Below are 21,366 nucleotides of genomic sequence, written 5' to 3' on the forward strand. Positions count from 1 at the left end.
TGACTCCTCCTTCCAGAAACACCACCCCTAGTTCTATTTACTAGGGCTATTTACAGTATCTTGGTTACAAGGAGCATCTTAAAGTCATCCAGAGATGACTGAGATGATTCGTTGTAAGCTGAGGGGCTCCAATCTACCTCTACATCTACCATGATAATCAAACTATATTTTGGTGCATTCATGCTTGCCACCCCAGTAAGCAACCATGAACCAACTGGCTGGCTGCCAGCCATAGATAGCAGGGTCATGGAACAGGGGAAACAACTCAGAGTAGGAAGACAGACAGACGATGAGCAAAGAGATGCCCTTCTCAAGCTTTTTGGCTAACACAACAAATGTGAAAATGAACAAGCCAGTTGGGAAAAGTACTACACAAGTTCTCCCATCCAACTCAAATTGACTTGGAAACAAGTAGGTAAGACAGTCCCAGGTACTTACTGGCATGAGAACATGTGACACTGAGGACAGCACACTGATTCCTTTACATGTAACCCATCCTACTCAAAGAAGATACTCTATTTGCCTTACCTGGTCTGGCAACAGGCCCCTGCAGTGCTGTGGCTGGAGTCTCCTTTGGGACTAAAGTCTGTGAAGGGGCTGAGGCAAGAAACAAACAAGTAAGTCTTTTACTTTTTTTTTCTAACTAAACCAGAAAGTATTAACCAAGTTACTTAGTCCTTGCTGAGCTACCATGTTCTTAAAAGGCAGTACCTTAACAAAGCAACCGACCTGACACTCGGCAACAAGGACTACTTTGTGCAGACAGCAGACATAAAGAACCAGGAAGGGGGTGGCATGGCAACAATAGTAATCACAATCGTAGGGTCAATTTCAATTTCAGGTCAGGACTCCTTTTTTTTTTTTTTTTTTTTTTTTCAGACAGGGTCTTACTGAGTTTCCTCAGTCTGGTCTTAAACTCTTGATCCTTCTGCATCTGCCTCCATAGTACTGGGATTACAAACATATGCCACCACACTAGGAATGACTGGTGTTTTCTTTAAAAAATTTAAAACTGTTTTAGTAAGCAACCTAGCTACTTTTAGAATGACTATACCTAAATCACCCCAATATTTAAAAACTTCTGACTTACTCCTCTAGAGACTACACACTCCTTATTTAATAAGACACACAATTCTATACTTTTCTATAGCATCTAGCAACGGTAATAGACATAAAACATTCAATAAATTTATATCTAATGAATAAATCAATACGGTATTATTTACATTTCTAACAAATAGTTTTAAAAAGTTTCTAGGGGCAAGACACTGTGCCAGGCAACCTCAAAGATTCCATCTTTCTGCACACCAGAAATTCAGCCTAGTATTGAAGATAAGTCCATGCAGTGCACTGCACTCTGATGTCTTATGGAAAGAGACACATAAAAGTATAAAGTGGCATGGGGGTCCAAAGTAAAAGAACACTCTAGGCTGAAAATGTGAAGGAACATTAAAGATAGAAATTAGTCTTTGAAAGACAGAAAGAATTTAAGATCCCAAAGAACTAGAATACACAACACACTCTAGAACAGAACCTTCCTGGATCACTCAGTAAAGATTTAAGGCTCAGGTTTGCCAGAGCTGTCAAAGGTGTGACCTCTCATCTTAACAATGCAGCCTAAAACTCATGACAAACTACAAAAATAAGTTATACCCTTTGGTGGAAACCAAAGTTTGTAGATTTCTCTCTCTGCTTAGTAGTCAATTTTTATTTTGGATGCTTCTCTGATGAAGCTTAAAACTATACCTTAACATCTATTTAGCTTAAGATTAGTTTCGGGGGCTGGAGAGATGGCTCAGAGGTTAAGAGCACTGGCTGCTCTTCCAGAGGTCCTGAGTTCAATTCCCAGCAACCACATAGTGGCTCACAACCATCTGTAATGAGATCTGGTGCCCTCCTCTGTTGTGCAGAGAGATATGCAGACAAACACTGTATACGTAATAAATAAATAAATCTTAAAAAAAAAGATTAGTTTCTCACTTTTCAAGATAAAAGCACAAAAGTCCCTTAAAAAAAGAATAGAGCCGGGCAGCTTGGTGGCGCACGCCTTTAATCCCAGCACTCGGGAGGCAGAGGCAGGCGGATCTCTGTGAGTTTGAGGCCAGCCTGGTCTACAAAGCGAGTCCCAGGACAGCCTCCAAAGCTACAGAGAAACCCCGTCTCGAAAAACCAAAAAAAAAAAAAAAAAAAAAAAAAAAAAAGAGGAAAGAAGCAGCTATTATAAAACAAAGTAGGTGGTCTTAATTAAAACTGAACCCTTTCTAATTGCTAGTTCATCTCACTAAAGGTTACAAGCTTATTATTATTTGTGATCCAAATAAAAACATTTTCTAGTTACTTCATTGTTATTCTTAGTACCAGAGGGGCAAGTTCCCTGAATGGGGACAGAAATGGAAATATTTAGTAGCAGAGAATATACTTACGCCACAGTATGTAGCTGAGGATGGCCCTGCTCTTGATCTTCCTACCTCCTCCTCCCAAGTGCTGTGATTATATATGTGCACCACCATGCCCAGATTCCTTTTAAATTCTTATCAACAAAATTCAAACTGGAAACACAGAGCCCTGCCCAGCAAAGTCCCTCTCTCCTATAAGGACAATGAACTCTTCGAAGGCCTTCACCCCTCCCTGTATCTCTAACACTGAGGTAAGCAGGAGAAAGAAGGGAAGGAATCCTACTAGAGCTGTTGGAGGCAGCATGCTGGCACCTGATAGTCAACTTCCCACTGAGTCCTACATATCCTGGGAGGCAGAATTACAATTTCCACTTTACAGGTGAAGTTCATGGAACTCACTAAGTTGTAACTGGAAACCAATGGTGCTAAAATTTGAACTCTGATCATAACCTCCCAGCTATGGGCACCATTAAGACTGACCTGTGTCTTTAAGAATGTGGAGCTTATGCTTCGCTTGAGCCTCAAAGGAGAAAGGAGCTACAAGGACACCTGTGCTTCTAGTATCAACTCCCTCGGCAGTACACAGGGAATAACCTCAATTACATGTCCATTAATGGAGTTTACAAAGAGATCATGTCCAAAGGAAATGGGAAGTAACACATGAATGTGTTTTAGGTCCTGTGCTAAGCACATCACATAATTACCTCACTGAAAACTTGTAACTATTATTGTCTCCACATTACAAAGGAGGAAAGTGAAACTTGCCCCAGTCTATTGAGCTGGCAAATGCTGGTACAGTTACCAACTCAAGCCTATCTGATTCTTCACAACTTGGATCATGAAACTTGGTTTTCTGGTAAGCTTTTCTGGAATGACCCAAACAGAAAGGTCCCTGAATTAGTATACTATGAGAACAAGGCAAAGAGAACAAGTAAGCAAGCCTTCATGATGGGAAAGGGTACAGAGAAGTTGCTGTGTACACCCAAGGGACCATGCCAGGCTGGAGACTTACAGTATAGATTCAATAAATAGTAAACATTTCTGAGATTCAATATTTTTACCCAGAGGAAGGAGTAAGTGTACATCACATGGTTGGCACAAAGATATGAGATAGTGTGTATGAAAATGCTTTTTAAAGTGAGAAATACACAAACAGACACACACACACACACACATACACATACACACACACACACACACACACACACACACACAATGAAACATGCCATCAGTTTAGAAGCCAGGAAGGAACCATGTTAACGAATATAAACTGAATATGGGATTTAAAATGATATTTTTCAATGTACTTTCAGTGAGTAAATCTACAACTATGGCCATTTTTCTTCCTCTAAGCAGAAAAGGGCTTAGGGTTTCTCTCTTGTGGGACAGGTCAACAACACCCTGACCTGAGGAGCTGATACCAAGCTCAAGTACATACCTATGCTGGGTAGAAGCTCTGGATGAGGTCCCACCTTCTCCTCCACTAGGCCACCTGCAAGTGGCTCAGATGCTACGCCACCATGATTGCCTTTTGTGGTTGGCGCTGTGGAGATGAGCTCAGAGGGTACCAGTGTGGTTACTACTGAGCGCACACTGGTTGGGAGAGCACCGCCAGGTAAGATGGGTCCTGTCGAGGTGGAGCTTGGGCCCATGGGGCTGGAGGCCATTTTTAGTAGCGTGGGTGCTGAGGGTGTTGGGGTTTTACTGTCCAGCTCTGCGGAGCACTGCTCTGTTCCCATTAGCCCAGGAGTTGTGGTCTCTAGCCCTGGGCCTTCAGTCTCTCCATCTGCACCATACTGTTCTTCCCCCTTTTCCACAGAGCCTGTAACTTTCTTACAAGCCTTGGTCAGCAAAATCTGGCCAATTTTGTCCACTTTTCCTTTGCCCTTACTGGATGAGACTGGGCTTCGCCGATTGGCAGAGGAGCCTGGGCTATTGGTCAAAAGGGGAGAAACTACTGTGGTTGACTGTGAAGAGAGCAGAGTGCTCTGATCTGCTGAGGTGTTCATTTGAGGACTAGCCTCATCTGGATTTAATTCTTTTACTTGCTGGATAGAAGGATTAGGAGCAACAACTGGAGAGGACGTACAAGGAGGGGAAGGCAGCTGAACAGGAGTGGCACGTGAGCTAAGGACCAACGGCCGGCCTGTTTGTATGTTTGGAGCAGGACTATTGGAGGGGACATTAGGTGCTACAGGAGCTGAAGAAAATTTTATGTTTTGAGGTATGTGTAAAGGTCCAACAACTGCGACGGAAGGAGGCATCAGGCCACTGTTGGTTGTCAAAGGGGTTGCAGGAATTGTGCTTGGCTGTGATCCTTTCATAACCTGAATTATTGAAGATGAATTGATAAAGACAGGTGTAATGAATTGAGGCCGGGCGTTAGATTGAGCAGCAGACTGTCCCTCAGAAACCATAACTTTGTTACCCACGTTGGGCATTGTGACGACTGTTGACATCAAGGCAGAATGCAAGTTTGTTGGCAGGGCTGCTGATGTGTTAGATGAAGTGGTTATGGGATTGGAAGTAACAAATACAGTTATTTGGTTTGGGGGCAAAGGAGTAGAAATGGAGGAAGAGCTGACAGGCCTTGACATTACTGGAGGGATGCTTGGTGCAACATTAGAGCTGACCTCACTCAATTCTGGATGCGCAAGAGTTGAACACGGCTCATTACTGTGAGGTAAATTTAAGGAATTAGAGGGCTCTTTAGAAGACGGATCCTGCAGTGTGGGAATGACAGATGGTTTTTTGAGGTCTTCCCCTGAAACTACTGGAGGTGCTATTTCCAGATCTGTAAGCCCAGGGGGCTTAATGGTTACATTAGGAGCTCCAGAGTTGTCAAGAAGTTGGCTTAATGATGTTGGCGCTTCTCTCATGGCAGGAGACATCAAATTTTTGTTCTCTTCAACACTGGGGAGCTTGTTAGGATCCAAAGGTTGCCCATCTTTTTTGGATTGATCTTCAGGGACCACCATTTTAGCTTCTTGGGTAGGGACTACTTTCAGCTCAACATTTACCTGCTCCTTCCTACCCTGGGAATTCTGGCAATCATTGTCCTGAGAAACGTTCAAACTCTCTTTGTTATCCTCAAGAGCAGCCCCCACTGCAGGCACAGGCACGCTGGGATTCTGAGGATTAAGCCCACCGTTGTTGGGAAAGCTTCCAGATAAAGTGGGATTAGCAATTGGAGTGGGGCTAACCAATACATTTCTAGGCAGTTCCATGCTCTGCAACAGGGTTGTGCTTGGTTGAGATGCCAGAGTAAGTTTAGGGGCTTTTGAATTTTGCCTTCCAGGACTTGGGGTAGTTTTCCTACTGGACCCTGGACTAGACCTGCGGCTGTTGCTTGGACTTGCCCGTTTTGTTGTACCAGGGTTAGACTGTTTTCCAGAATTCACCACCACAGAATCTAATTTATGAGCTTGTGGGGCAGCAAAGTTAGGAGGATTATTTATGGTAAGATTTGAAGGTGCTTGCCCAATGGCCTTCAGAGTTGTTGGATTTAAACCCTGTTGATCAAAGCCCCTATTTAAATTTGGCCTGGGAGGTAAAGGAATATTAATCTGTGGAGGGAAGAGTCCTGCTATGGAGGCATTGAGTCTTTCTGGTGACAGACTTATTTCTGAAGGTTCTGTACTGGGAGGGCGGTTGTTGGGTGTCTGAGGATAATAGGGTCTAGGGCTGGCTCTGTTCGGAGTTTTAGGCCTAGATGTCTGGGTTGGAGCAGCAACATTTGGAAAGTGGTGGCCATGGGAGCTAGGCAAGGAATTTACAGGAGGTTGCTGGGGAGTTGCACCTTGAGTTGCTGAAAGGGGAGATGGTCCAGGTTTGGGCCCTGTCATCATTAACTGATTCTGAGAAACGACTAAATGTGAGGGCATGTTATTTGGGCCTCCTGAAACAGATGGTACTTCATTGCCACTAGCTTCAGGAAGTGAGGACATCTCTCCTAGTGGAGAGCTAGAAGAATTCTGTGGGTTTTCCTGGTATACCATTTTTCTTGAATTACTTCCCAATGGAGTATTGACAGACATTGGCATTCTTTGTTTATCAGGTGATGGTGGCACAGAGGCAGGTCCTTGCAAACTAACCATGACAGGTACATTGCCACTCTGCTGCATGGGCATTCTCTGGGAGTCTGGGTTCAGAGGACCCCGTGGAGGATGGACATTTTGGGAGACTGGAAGCCTAATGGATTTAGGATCTTGCTGCATCATGAGCATCATCATCATTTGCTGCTGCTGCTGCTGCTGCTGCTGAGACTGTGGCTGACTAGGTGGTGGTGGCTGCTGCTGCTGCTGCTGCTGAGGCAGTTGTGGTTGTGGCTGCTGCTGTGGTGGCTGTGGTGGGGGTGCCACATGCTGCATGAGTTGAGGAGGCATCTGCTGCAGTGGCCTCTGTTCAACTGGCTGAGTAGGATAACCTAAAACAAGCCCCCCAAAATCAGGGAAGTTAGATTTTTCAGCAAGAAAACTTTGCTACCTTTAGAGTATAGCTAAGCAGTACTCATAGGTAGCAGACTGTGCACAAACAGCTCAGGCATGCTGCTCCCAGGACAGCCCCGCATTATCTGACACAAGCAAGGGGTCACACTGCTTAAGGAAGCAAAAAGCAAAGCATTAAGAACATGAAGCCCCTTGGTGTTTAGACTGCCAATGAAGCATTACTGTATCAAGACTGTATTATGCACTATAAATGAGAAAAATCCTATCAACAGCAAATGGCTGGTTGCCCAGTATTTAGGTCTCATGTAGAAATAATTAGTAATTCACTGTGTGTATGAAATAACATAGTTAGAAATTGCTTTTTCTTGTAGCAAAGTACTTGTTTTTCTCAAGATTTGGTTTTGATGAAAACAGCCTTTTTATTCCTTCAATAAAAGTAAAAGATATAATTCTAGGATTAAGTTCTTTAAAATAGGACTTCAATTACTCTGGTTCATGATCTCCGTATACTATGCTGTATCCTTTGGGCTCCATCCTTTGAGGAAAACTGAATGTACTGTATTGCCCCTAGGTTGCAACAGTTTAATAAAGAGAGCAATAGGGGCTGATTATTATGTTGAAATAAAATGAAGTACTAAAGTTTTTATGCATATTCAACTCTATTTACTTTCATATATAGAAAACTTTATTTGGAAAAGTATTTTCTATGGATCCACAATTAGAGAATAAGTAAGTCAGAAGCATAGACCTCAGGAATAAAAAATAATTTGGGGACAAGAACTCTGAGAAACAATGCCTTCTAAATTTGTAGAAGGCAACATCTATATAATTCCCTCTTTTGTGATGGTTTACTTGAAATTTCTGAATAAAAACCTTATACAATCAGGATAAAGAGAAGATTCAGTTAAACCAAGAATAAAGGTGGTTCAGTGTGGGAAAGTGGGCACATGTTGGGGACATGATTCCATAATTATATTTATTCCATTGTTGCATGAAAAATAATTTGGAAGGTTTCCAGAAAGTACAAGAACATGAATAACTGACTCTGGCAGCTGGAAGAAATTCTGGGTCAAGATTTTCTCAGAGCGGCTACCACTTTGGTCAGACTCTGTGCTCAACAGAGTTACTGTCTTCTAGTCAAATATTTCCATGGTACCAACAAGCAGAATCCAGTTCTGAAGCTGTTTTTTATTTGGGTTTTTTTTTTTTTTTTGGTCTTTGTTTTTTGGTGACAGGGTCCCAAGTATCCCAGGATGGCCTTAAATTCATTATGTAGCTGAGGATGATCTTGAACTGCTAACCCTCCTGCCTCCACCCTGCAAATGCTGGGAATATAGACAGGCGTGAGCCACCACACATGGCTCAATTTTGAAGATTTTCTTTAAAATCCTTTTTGTTTTATTTTTTTCTTGGTTTTGTTATGTTTTAGGCCCGAGTAACTTCTTGACATTTATAAATCTGGCATTCCAACAGGTCAAACACAACAGGTTCTTATATAGTCTGGGGTACCTATATTAAGAAAATTGTAATTCTTGAAGAAGTTCATTTGTGTTAGGGCTATAACACAGATACTTTTCATCTTTGAAATGAATTTATCAGACAGCACATTAAATACCAAAGACAGTAATATAGATGACATGGCAGCCTCTCAAAAGTCAGAGCTAAAGGCTTAAAGGGTCCAGAAGCTAGAGGTAACAGCCCCAAGGAGCTTAGTGATAGGAAGACAGATTGGGGTTGAGAGGGAAAGCCAGGTACACACAATGCTCCATAACACAATCAATAACTATATTTATTAGTCAAGGCATACAAAGCCTTGATGCCTTTAGGGGCCAGGCCGCAGTAAAGAAGAGAAGTTAGGCTGAATAAACCAGCAGGGTCCTATGGATACTGCCTAATATCCATAGAGAAATCATCTTATTTCTAAAAGTCAATTAAACGAAGGTATTTGTTGACACCAATAGCAATTCAAACCCATTAAAGGCCAAATTCAGCCTGCAGGTTTCCAGTTTGCAGAAAGGAGGCAATAAATGTTTGAAGGAATTCTGGAATCCACACAAGAGTTCAGATATGCTTGAGGTAAGAGGGACCTACCTTTCTGTTCACAATGTCTTCTGAACATACTCACTAAGGACTAGAGACTACCTAGCTTCAACAGTGCTTCTGTGGCTCACTCACTAGTGACAACTGTAGTATGCTAGGCAATTTGTAATAAGTACCACCAAGTCTTGACATCGTGATAGATGTCCTTTGAAATATATAAATTAAAGGTAAATTAAAAGTTAACCTGAAAAATATTATCACTTTTAATATGCCAAAAAGGAGGTAAAATTACTCAGGAGGAAGAAACAAAGTATTAACTCTCTTCCCCCCTTTAGTTTTTTGAGACAAGGTTTCTCTATGTATCCCTGGCTGCCCTGGAACTCGCTTTTTGTAGTTCAGGCCGGCCAAATTAACTCTTTATAGCTATAGGAGAGGGCTTGTGAAACTTTGTTATTCTGGAATAAAGCTATATCATTGTTTAGGCCAAGAAAAAACAAGTATAGAGATATTGTGGTATCTGATTTTGGTTCCGTAATACCTGGGTTAGGAAGAATGAATTTTAGATTTTCATAAACCCCCATCCTTTAAGATTTAAAAGAAAACATTGTATGATCAAAGAAGGGGCTTCAATACTACTGGCACTATTCATTATGAGCTATGAGGCTGACAATAGTCACATGGGCATGTATTATGTCACTTTTCATATTCTGCTTATGTTTTAAAGGATCACAATAAAAATTTTATTTAAAAAGTCATCTTGTTTTAAACCCTAGTAATAGTTCTCTGCTTTGAGAAAGTCAAAGGAAGAATTGCAGGCAGGCAGGATACAGTGAAAAGTTGTCTATATTAGTATATTTTATTCTGATGCCAACTGGAACTACAATGCTGATCAAAAAAAGGCACTTTCCATTCAGTTTGATTTGAGAACTTATAATGAAGCCAATTAAGCAGGTGTGCAAGTGTGAATTTACAAGTATGCCTACAGAAGTTATACTTGAATTATTTACTTAAATACCAATGCAGAGCTTACACATTAAATTTCGGAAGCAGACTAGTTAGTAGACAAAGCATTGTTGTTTTCTTGATGAGAAAGAAGCTTTGTAAAGGTATATATGCAATGCAAAGTATGCGATTTTAGCTAATGTTTTATTACCTGGTGGCCGATTTGAAAATTCTGGCAGTTTAGGGCCTGTGTTGTCCAAATTGATTCCTTGTTCTCCAGGTAATGACTGTTGATCAGCCTCCTCTAGACCAGCTGGACGATTATCTGGAGTGCTAAAAGTAGCACAAATCAAGTAAGTTGTATAAGGAATACATGAACCTAGATCAACCTCTTCCTACCTACAACTACAATGTATTTACATATCATTCTTATCATTATTTACATCTTTCTGTCTGGGTACTCAATAATGATGTAAGAGTAAACTAGACATTTCAGTAACACTTAAAATTTACTTAATCTTAGCATTGTACTTAATTAGTGTTTCCCTCTAATTCCTGACACAATGTTTCATATAATGATACACCCTTAGGTGTTTTAATGACTGATCAGGAGTTTGGGCTACCAATATCCTTAAATGCTATTCCTGCAAAACAAGTATTCAGTGTGGCTATTAAATTAAAACCAGATGCCAATGACTCAACAGCTATAAGGTAACTGGTAAGAACGGTATTCAGAAGAAAGGTGGAGAATACCACAACAAAGTTACTTAGCTTTGCTACAGAACAGACTTATAGACATAACCATTGGAATTAGAATTCTTTTTGTAACTTGAATTTTAGTGGGAAAGAAAAAAAATGAAAACTTTTTTCCTGCTAACATCCACATTTTTGATTTTGTTTTGTTTTTTGAGACTGCATTTTTCTGTGTAGCCCTGGCTGTCCTGGAACTTCTTCTGTAGACAGGCTGGCCTCGAACTCACAGAGCTCTATCTACTTCTGCCTCCCTAATGCTGGGATTAAAGGTGTGTGAACTGCCTGGCTTAAGATCCACATTTTTGAGAAACCATAGTACTTACAGTCTTCATTTGGTTTTGTTTCTTATTCCCAGTTGTACCTTTCTTTTCTATCTTAGTTTCCCTTTTATCTGATTACAGTCATCCACTTTTAGACAGTATTTTGTCCCATTACACTCTATATAGTTTTATAAACCACATAAATGCCTTTAAAAAACAGTAACAGCAGCAGCAGCACAGGGCTGGAGGGATGACTCAGAGGTCACGAGCACTGGCTGTTCTTTCAGAGGATCCAGGTTCAATTTCCAGCACACCCATGATGGCTAACACTGTCTGTCACTGCAGATCCAGGAGACCAGACACACATGTATTGGTGCACAGACATACATAAAGCCAAAATACCCATACACATAAAAAATAGAAGGAGCTGGGCGGTGGTGGTGCACGCCTTTAATCCCAGCACTTGGGAGGTAGAGGCAGGCAGATCTCTGTGAGTTCAAGGCCAGGTTGGACCGACAGCCTCCAAAACAATACAGAGAAACCCTGTCTCGTAAAAACCAAAAAACAAAAACAAAAAACAAAAAACAAAAAAACAAAAAAAACAAAGAAAGAAGGAGAGGGAAAACCCCCAAAACTATCAGCATATAGCAGGTCCTAAGCACAACCAAATTGCTGTGCCACTTGGTTCCTTACTTCAAAACACAAATGAGGAGTATCCTTCTCCCTCTCCCTCCCTCCCTCTCTGTGTATATATATATATATGTGTGTGTGTGTGTCTGTCTCTGTGTGTGTGTGTGTGTGTGTGTCTGTGTGTGTGTATATGAAAGAAACAAAATCTACCCAAATTCAGTTATCTGCTCCAGTCCCCTTCTTGTTATGGATAAGAAAACAAAAACAGTAAGTGTGTAAAATAGGTTTCACAGTAAGCTAACAGTAGGACTGGAGGTAGGTTACCTTCCTATTAAGCCTACTGTTTCTCTTTCCTGATGGTGTACAAGGTCCTTTTTTTGTTGTTGTTTTGTTTTTCGACACAGGGTTTCTTGTATTGCTTTGAAAGCTGTCCTGGAACTCATTCTGTAGACCAGGCTGGCCTCGAACTTACAGAGATCCGCCTGCCTCTGCCTCCCGTGTGCTGGGATTAAAGCGTACAAGGTCCTTTTAAAAGTATGTTGAATAAACAGAGGAAGCTGGTGATGACAGCAAATGAATAATTGCAATTTTACTCCCAGCCTATTAGAGGGAATAAAATATCTACCACCATAAAAATGTTAATCCGGACAGGTTGATAACAGCAAGAATTTAACTGAGGACCAGGTATAAGAAAACGAGGTAGAGCATTTAAGTCTAATTCATGAAAATATATATTGTCAATACACAATGACTGGCTTTTAATATTTAAGATTAAAGAAGTAGCAAGTTACTATAATAGGTTAAAACCAAAGAATGCTATAGGCTTGGCTAAAGGAGCTGGATTTAGTTTGAACATTTAAGTTTAAACAAAGCATCCTTGTTTGAGTTTTCTCTCTGTCTCTGATCTTCACATTCCCAGCCTTCCCCCATTCTCTCCAAAGTCTCACTATGTAGCCCAAGCTAGCCTCCAGTCATAGCTTCTTGTCTCAAACTGTTTCATGCTCATTAGTCACCAGTTCCTGTTGATAATGTCTCTGAACTCCAGTTTTACAATTAAAGGCTGAAAATCCACCTCAAACAATCCTCCTTTAGGAAACATTTAGTCAAAAGTCAGAAACCTGAGTATGTAGTTTTAGCATATGAAATGTAATTGTCAATTACCCTTCCTTACTGTGTCTTATGAAAGAGCTCCTCTGAGGAACTTGTACTAAAAAGGAAACTGATTTAACAGGACCAATCATGGGTTTAAGCTTTTAGGGACAATAAGGGACTTCTAGAGAAAAGATGCAAATGAATGAATACATATTTTTTTCCACCCTGTGAGATGGCAGGGTGTCTCCATAAACACATATTGTTTCTCAAATTCCCCAAGAACCAAGATAACACTTCAGTCTGAGCCCTGTGGAATGGCAGTGGGTGGCAGTGGTCACTTTTCAGGTTGAGGGACACAACTCCCACTGAGACTACAGAATTAAGAGGCCAGCTGGAAGGTACTGATCTTGTCTTAATTCTTAAACAAAGAAACTACAAGAAGAAAAAAAGAAATAGAAAAAAATGTAAACACAAATTGGAAACTATTAAGTAGCAATTTTTGGGTGGTGGTGGTGCACATCTTTAATCCCAGCACTTGGGAGGCAGAGGGAGTTGGGTCTCTGAGTTTGAGGCCAGCCTGGTCTACATATCGAATTCTGGGACAGCCAGGGCTACAACAGAGAAACCCTGTCTCAAACAAAGTTTTTCTTTCTTTCTAGGCATGCTAATGTCATTTTCTGGTTATATAAAAGATCTTTATCATTCAGAGTGGCACCGATATATTTACAAAGCAAATTTACCTTAAAATAAACAAAAAGATAACAGAAAAGAGTACAGATGAAGACAAGATAAACTATGAGCTGATAGTTGTTAGACAATCGCACTATACTATCCTAAATTTAGAGAAAGGTTTCATGTACTTCAGGCTGGCTTCAAATTTTTGGTGGATGACCCTGAACTCTTGATTCTCCTGCCACCATACCTTGTTAGGGTTACAGGAGTCTACCACCATACCTGGTTTATACTCAGACCTTGTGATTAGTAGGCAGATACTCTACTGAGCCACATTTCCCAACCCTAACTTTAAGTATGATTAAAAACTTCCATCAACAAATGTCTAGACAGAAACAAACAAGCAATATTCAAGGTTAACTGATTATAACCTACTTTAGATCTTGTTGACAATTTTTCTTCTTCCGAGGCGGTTTCTTCTTCTTCGGTTTATTTGCATTGGTATTATTTTGTTTATTGTTTACACCAAAATGGCCCGCAGAAATGTCACTTTGCAGTAAGTTGACCAACAATGGACTTGTTAGTGTTACATCCTTATTGACTGGGAAGCCTGGACTTTGACCACAAGACATCTGATTTCCATTGGGTGCACCACTGAATGGTGCATTGAAAGACATCCCATGGCCCGAGAAGTGGTTTCCCGAAGCACTGTTTCCCTGCATGGTCTGCACATGTGGGGGTACCATGTTGGTTTGCTGCATGCTAACATCAGGCATCATTTGAGACAAGTTGACATCATTATTTGCTGTAGTAGCAGGATCACCATGCTGCTGGGTCATGTGTGGGCTGGGCCCTGGTGGCCGCAGAACCTGCCCCTGAATCCCTATAACCTGAGACGGACTATTGTTTACAGGCCCTTGTTGGGATAGCATCTGTCCTGACATCTGTCCTGTAAATTGCACCATGTTTCCTTGCATGTTCGGAGTTGGTCCCCTCATTATCTGTGCTGGTCCCGGCATGACATTGGATTGGTTCTGAGTGTTAAATTGCTGCTTATTCCCCTGCATCTGATTGGTCATTATTTGCTCTATCATTGGGTTCTGCTGGAGCAAAACTTGCCCCTGAGGCCCCATCATCTGGTTATGTGGTGCCATCATTTGTTGGCCCTGCTGGGGAAGCATCTGCTTGGGTGGGGTCATCCTTTGAGGTGAAGGCCCAAGATTTTGGTTCTGAGGGTTCACCATCATCTGGCCCTGTGGCATAAGCTGGGCCCTTGAAAGGATCATAGGGTTCTGAGGGTTCAAAGTTCCTTGTTGCTGGACCATTTGGCCCTGAGAGGGTACAATCTGTTGGTGCATGCCCATCAGCTGAGATGGTGGGCCCTGCTGAGGCTGGCCTTGCATGTTGCCCAGGGTCACCTGAGGAACCCCAGAGCTACCAGCCTGCTGGTTGTTTATGTTGCCATGAATTCCCATGAGGCTGGTTTGCATCATATTTGGTGGCCCGTGAGAAACCTGCATCTGGCTTTGAGGAGGACCAGCTCCTTGACCACCTTAAACAAAGACAAAGAATGAAAAATTATCATCATGTTATTACGATACTTAGATTACTTACTCAGAAAGACACCCATCACCCATGTATCTAATAACCAACACAAATGGACTACTTGACACATTTCCTGTGTGAGTACTTTAGACTCTGGAAGTGGGACATAGGATGTGGGTAACTGCTTATATTTTTCATGATCATAAGCAGGAGAAATGTATCTTTACTCTATATAGTAACTTAAAGGTAACATTAGAAAGTAAAGTTTACTTTCAGATTAAAATGAAGCATTACCACTGTTATAACAATTTTATTCACAATAACGTAGTCATAAGTCTTAACAAAACCATCATGGGCAAAAAAATGAGCTTTATTATGAGTAAGTGAGAGAAACAAAAAATGTACTAGTGTTGTCTAGAAAAAAACCCAGGAATACTGTAAAGACATCCAAAATCTGTGTGTGTGAAGCCTGGGTGCTGCACTTTAAAGAAGATAATATACAATATTTCTTAAGAAGAGGGTTCCTCTGTTGAAATGGTCTAAAATGACAAACCTCTGATCTGGAAGTTGTAGATAGGAAGATGCTAAAAGTTTAGTGATCCTACTCTGTGGCAGTCCCTGTGGGCCACAGGAGACATGTTCTTAGTTCTCTTTAAACCAAAGGTACAGTCTTAGCCTATTAATAGCATTGTTCCTTGAGATTTTCTTATAGCTACCTGCTTTATGCCCAAATTTCATTGTGGTGATGGAGACTGAACCCAGGACCTCAGATGCATTCGATTAGAGCTACACTCCCAATCTCCCCCCACGTCACCTGAGTAACTCTCCAGCTTATTGTCTGCTCTGTTGAGGCAGCACCTCACTATAGCAGGTTGCTCTGAAACAATGTGAGCCAAACTGCCTTTAACTATTACATTTGGCTTAAAATTTTTCAGCTGGGCATAGTGGCTCATGCTTGTAATCCTAGCACCTGGGCAGCTTAGACAAGAAAACTAAGTTCAAGGCTAGCCTAGGCTATATAGTAAAATCCTATATCAAAACACCAAAAATAAAAACAAAGGCCACTTACATGCTGGGCAATACTCTACTATTGAGCTATATATACATCCATTGAGCTTATGCTCTTAACCACTGAACCATCTTTCCAGCCCCAAGAATTAGGAATTTTGTACATTTTTAAACATCCTCTAAAACATTAACTCACATAACTCACAAATGCAGTTTTACATTGGCAGATAGGAAAAATCAAATCATTTGTCTTACTCTTCAAGAGAAAGTATGAACTTTTTATTTATTAAGTCAAAATTTTTCTCATTCTTTTTTCTTTTCTGAGACAGGGTCTCTCTATGTAGTCCTGGCTGTTCTGGAACTATGTTGGTCATGCTGGCTTTGAGCCTGTGCCACCAAGCCCAACCTCATTATTTTAAAAATAATTTAAAAATTTATGCATATATATCTGTGTGAATGCATGTCACATTCATGCCCATGGAGCCAGAGGTGGGTGCCAGATCTCCTGAAATCAGAAATACAGACGGTTGTCAGCCACTGACACAATGAGAAATAAGTGTAGGTTTTCTGGGAGAGTAGAAAGTCTTTTTAAACACTGAGTCATCTCTCTAGTCCCTCATTCTTTTTTATTTCTTAGGAAATTAAATATCTATCTATCTATTTATTATTACTGTATGTGATGTGTGTGTAGGCATATATATATATATCCACCCACTGGAAAGGAAGGCCAGAGCAAGAACTTTAACCTGCTGAGACATCTCATAGGCCTTATAAGTTTTCTTATTCTTTAAGTAATTTACAATGAAAGTTGGAATTCAGAAAAATTTAAGCTAATTTAGTCCAAACTACTTCAATGAGAAAGGGCAAAAAATTAGTTACTTAGTTCCTAAGCAACCAGAAGAAACCCAGAAACATGAAATTTGGGCTTACAAACTGCTTCAAGGAGTACTTATTAGCCAATCCACTATATGTTATTTCTTCTCCAAACTTTCTTATATATACTATACTACTGGTACTGATTGAATTGGAAAAGTGCCACACTGCATACCAGAATTTAGATACTCAGCACAAATGAAGCTAGTATCCAGAGATTTTAAAAGTTGCAGATGTTCAAACATGCCATAAATTGATATAACTGTGAATCTATGGTTTCCTTTCTTAGAAATGCCTTTTGCCTGAGCAAGTTCTAATCCAAGGGTCAGCAAATCAGGCCTACAACTGGTTTGAAAACAGGCAAGGATTTGGAACACTGTTGTCCTCTCTAAGTAGAGTTGAATAACTGCAATACAGACGAAATGCCCTAAGCTATTTACTATTCAGCCCTTTATAGAAAGAAAAGTGTGTGCGCGCGCACACATATGTTCATGCACGTGTATGATTCCTGCTCTGAGTGAAGTTTCACCTTTCCAAGGTGTTTCCTGGTTCTTGAAAAAAAAATTTATTTTCCATATTTCCCAAAGATTATCTATGTGTGAGAAATTAAAGGATTTGTTCATTTATATACCTCTATTGTCTATCAAGGTATTTACCACATAATCAATGCTCAATAAATGTGGCTAATTAAATCAAAGTAAACAAACCTCCATGCTGGACATTCTGATTTGCTTGCAGTTGAAGGGCTCCTGAATTCCCAGGGGTAGCTGCTGTGGTGGAAGGCACCTGACCTTGCATAAAGTTCGGATTGGCCTGTCCTGCTGAGAAGCCAGGTGGGAGGCGTTTAGGCATTCCTTAATAGAAAACAATGAGTAAGGCAGTTACCTAGCAAATTTATACTCTTGCTGAGATATGGAATGAATAAGGAAGGATGAGCTGCATGAAGTTTCCACTGGCTTAGCTCTCTCTGTCACACTGGTAGGATCTTTAATAATAAGGTTGGGAAAGATGGTTAAAAAAATCAATACAATTCCTTACATGAGCATTGTCAAAATGAAAAAGAAATACTAAAAGATTTACACTCAGAACATGCCAAGGAAAAGATGGCAATTTGCTCCCTACATGTGATCTGAGGCCATACCATAGTAAGGTTTGAGGGCTCACTTTTCTCTGTAATACAATGACTCCCAAAATTTTTATATTGCAACACAGGCACCAAAGGAATGTGCTAAATTCTCTCATGTTCAAACAAATTGATATGAAATACTATAAAGAAAGAGTTGGCTCCCAATTAAGGATAGATGAGTGATGTATTTTTCCCCCCTTTGAGAAAAATGGATGACAATCTTTGCAGAAAAATCTCCCTCCCCCACCAGTGTTGTGCTTATCTCTTTGGAAGAGACAAGAGTTCATAGGAGCTTCAAAGTGAGGCTGCATTAAACTTATGCCTTTCTCTTGTAAGATTTGCTGTGATTCTGATAGCTATGGCACCAAAAATCATGCTCTAATGTAATCTTACTCAAGTTTACATCCTTTTGGAAGGCCTAATTTCAGAAAACAAGTTTGCAGTAAAGAGAATCTCTGATCCACTCATGTGCATACCGCAGGTCTTGATGTGGCGAGACCACCTAGGCGAGCATATCAACTGCTCTATAAAAGCAACAATACCTAAAGCCCTCTCAAATTTGTTCATTAGGGCCAGATTTTCAATACCCTGAAAAACTCTTCATTGACAAATATGCATTTGTCCTTCCATTACAGCAACAAGTCCCCATTTATATGCTTTCGTTGTAATTATGTCAGTAATCATATCTGCAGAGGGGGCTACCCAGATTCCACTGATCTAGGGCTAGATGCCCAGAATCGTGAAGTTTGGAGCAGAAACATTCTTACATTTTCTAAAAATGTCTTAGAATTGAAATATTAGAGTCTGTATTTCAGCAAAATCAATTATAAGAGAGTGAAAGGACTGATGAGCAACTCAACTTTACCAGAAACCATGGGAACATGCCTTTGCTATGTTGCATTGAAGATGCAAGGGATTTTTCTGGGTAGGCAATGGGTGTCTTTTTGGGGAGATATTCTAATTAGATGAGTTTTACTGACACTCTCTATGCCTTACTGAAAAGCTCCAAGCACATTCATGTGCACTAGGTCAATGATTAATAAGAATAAATAATAAACATGGAGATGGATAAGTTTTACTGTAATCGTTTTACCTCTCACACATTAAGCTCCATTGCTTTTTCTTCATACAAGAGGCACCTTACAAAATAAATAAATAAATCTCCTTTAGGTATAACTAGTGGAATTCCCTCTCTAAGGAGCAGGCATTGGCATTATAAAACTATAAAAGTAATGATTTTTGAACTTAGTCCCCTTTAATACTTTAATTAAACTTAACAAATACCATGCTTACGATTTTACTAACCAGGATTATCAAAATTGGTAAGTAGAAGGGCATTTTCCCCATAAAACCCTGTACTTATCTTTTCATTTTGCTCAACTATATAATCTTAATCCTTCAACAAATTAGAAGTTTAAATTATTAATAAAGTACATGTTTGGTCTGGACATTTAAATTTACTAGTACATGATTAAGCAAAAATAGTTTGAAACAAAATGAACATCTCTGTTTTGAATTTTACCTGCATGTTTATCCAGAAAGTTAGCTTATATTTAACCAGTAAGATGTTACATAGTAATCAAGATAAAAATACATTAAGTTAACTAAAGTATATCAAGTGTTATCACCATATTACAAAACCAAACGATTATATTCTTATTTCAGTCCCACCATTAGCACTAAAACCTGACACTCTACTTAAATCTAGTTCCAATAAATTTACCAACACAAGTAGTTTCAGTGTTCCTCACCTCCTAGGCCTGGGTGTAAACTCTGTGGCCCCTGGTTTGGTGGCTGCTGCTGCATCACCATGAAGTTAGGTGGCACATTTCCCTGTTGAACCATAGGATTCCGACCTGGAGAGCTGACAGGCTGCTGAAATCCCTGGGAAATTGGGTTATTTTGAGGTGGCCTTGGTCCCATCTGCTGTTGAGTTTGGTTAACCGTTGGGGAGGATGCAGGGGATCCCTGCTGGAAGGAGGAGGGTGAGGAGGCAGGAGACTTGTTGGTGAGGTGGGGTTGTTGCAGGGGGGTTGGGACCCTGGAGGGCCCTCCCTGCAAGCTCTTCATCTGAGGAGCTGTGAACTGGCCTGGGTTGTTCATTTGAGGAAAGTTTGTATGGGCTTGTGAGGCTTGCTGGCTGCCAAAGGGATAAGGAGGGGGAGGGTGAGAAGGTGTCTGTACCGTGGCTAAGGAAGGTCTTGCCTGAAGTTGTTGTTGCATTGGGTTAGGCATAGGAGCCTTCTTCCACCCTTGATTTGTAGTCATTGTGCCCAGAGAGCCCTGGGCTGGTGGAGGTTGTAGGGCTCCAGAAGGCAGCTGGTTCCAGCCTGGAGGAACAGGCACCTGAGTTGGAGCAGTAAACTGTGGACGAATCCCCTGTGGCTGTTGCTGCTGATGTTGCTGTGGAGGTCTTGTCTGCAACTGTTGCTGCTGCTGTTGTTGTTGCTGCTGCTGCTGCTGTTGCTGCTGCTGCTGCTGCAGCTGAGGAAAATTAGCTGGGTTCATTTGTCTGTTCCCAGGAACAGGCTGCATTGGGTGATGTGCAGGAGGTAAAGTTCCTGAGGGATGACTCTGTTGTTGAATATGGAGTCCAGAGAGAAGTGGATCCATTGCATCTGTTTAAAGATAGAACAATAATTAATCTTTACAACTCAACATCATAGCACACTGGCTTGGATCTGCTGGTAGCACTGATATTACCATGTTCTTGAGTATGCTCTAAGAACAAACAGAATACCAACAGATATAAAGATGAATTCTGCCTTAAAGATGACTTATGGTTTATTGGTGGTGAGGCGCACCAAACATATAAAGTGTAGACAATAAGACTTTCAAAATTGTATTCTGGGCAATTACTGTTAAAAGAAAACAAAATAGTCAACTAGGTTTGGGAAATGCTAGACCTAATGATATCAAAGAAGCTTCCTTCCTTTCTTCCTTTTTCTGATTTATTTATTATGTATACAGTGCTCTGTCTTCAAGTATACTGGCAGGCCAGAAGAGGGCACCAGATCTCATGATGGATGCTTGTGAGCCACCATGTGGTTTCTGGGAATTAACTCAGGACCTCTGGAAGAGCAGCCACTGCTCTTAACCTCTGAGCCATCTCTCCAGCTTCTACAACTTCTTGTTTACTGTAGGAAGTTTAGTGTTTCCAACATGTTAATTTATGAAACATTTACCAAATTCATATGGCGTCAAAGTTCTGTCATGATGTATCTCATAAAACAAAGAATGCCAAGGTGTACGTGGCGGTTTGAATGAAAATGGTCCCCAAGGTTCAAAAGGAGTGGCACAGTTAGGAGGTGTGGCCTTGTTGAAGGAAGGGTGTCACTGGGGGTGGGCTCTGAGGTTTCAGGTGCTCAAGCCAGGCCCAGTGTCACTCTCTGTTCCTGCTGCCCTCTGATGAGGATGTAGAACTCTCAGCTACTTCTCTAGCACTGTGTCTACCTGCCATGATGACAATGGGCTAAACCTCTGAACCTGTAAGCAAGCCCCAATTAAATGCCTTCCTTTATAGCAGCTGCTGTGGTTACAGTGTCTCTTCAAAGCAATAGAAACCCTAAAACAGCACACTT

At 40.8% G+C, this 21,366-nt stretch overlaps 1 protein-coding gene across 10 annotated transcripts in view; it reads right to left on the reverse strand.

Annotated features, from left to right (window-relative positions):
• Positions 1-21,366, reverse strand: part of Ncoa6 (nuclear receptor coactivator 6) — an 82,405-nt gene that overhangs the window by 13,612 nt on the left and 47,427 nt on the right. For 7 of the 10 annotated variants that reach the window (XM_040732680.1, XM_040732679.1, XM_040732681.1 and 4 more), the window contains 6 exons: positions 19,537-20,403; positions 17,367-17,513; positions 13,669-14,785; positions 10,038-10,159; positions 3,835-6,822; positions 529-597 (listed from right to left, as the gene is read on the reverse strand). In XM_040732680.1, the coding sequence (XP_040588614.1) occupies positions 529-597; positions 3,835-6,822; positions 10,038-10,159; positions 13,669-14,785; positions 17,367-17,513; positions 19,537-20,403 (5,310 nt within the window). The remainder of the gene's footprint in view (positions 1-528; positions 598-3,834; positions 6,823-10,037; positions 10,160-13,668; positions 14,786-17,366; positions 17,514-19,536; positions 20,404-21,366) is intronic. The other 3 variants (XM_013124077.3, XM_013124076.3, XM_021235668.2) reach the window with 3 other exon arrangements.

Source organism: Mesocricetus auratus, unplaced genomic scaffold (genome assembly GCF_017639785.1).
Source record: "Mesocricetus auratus isolate SY011 unplaced genomic scaffold, BCM_Maur_2.0 Super-Scaffold_100028, whole genome shotgun sequence".
Classification (NCBI taxonomy): domain Eukaryota; kingdom Metazoa; phylum Chordata; class Mammalia; order Rodentia; family Cricetidae; genus Mesocricetus; species Mesocricetus auratus.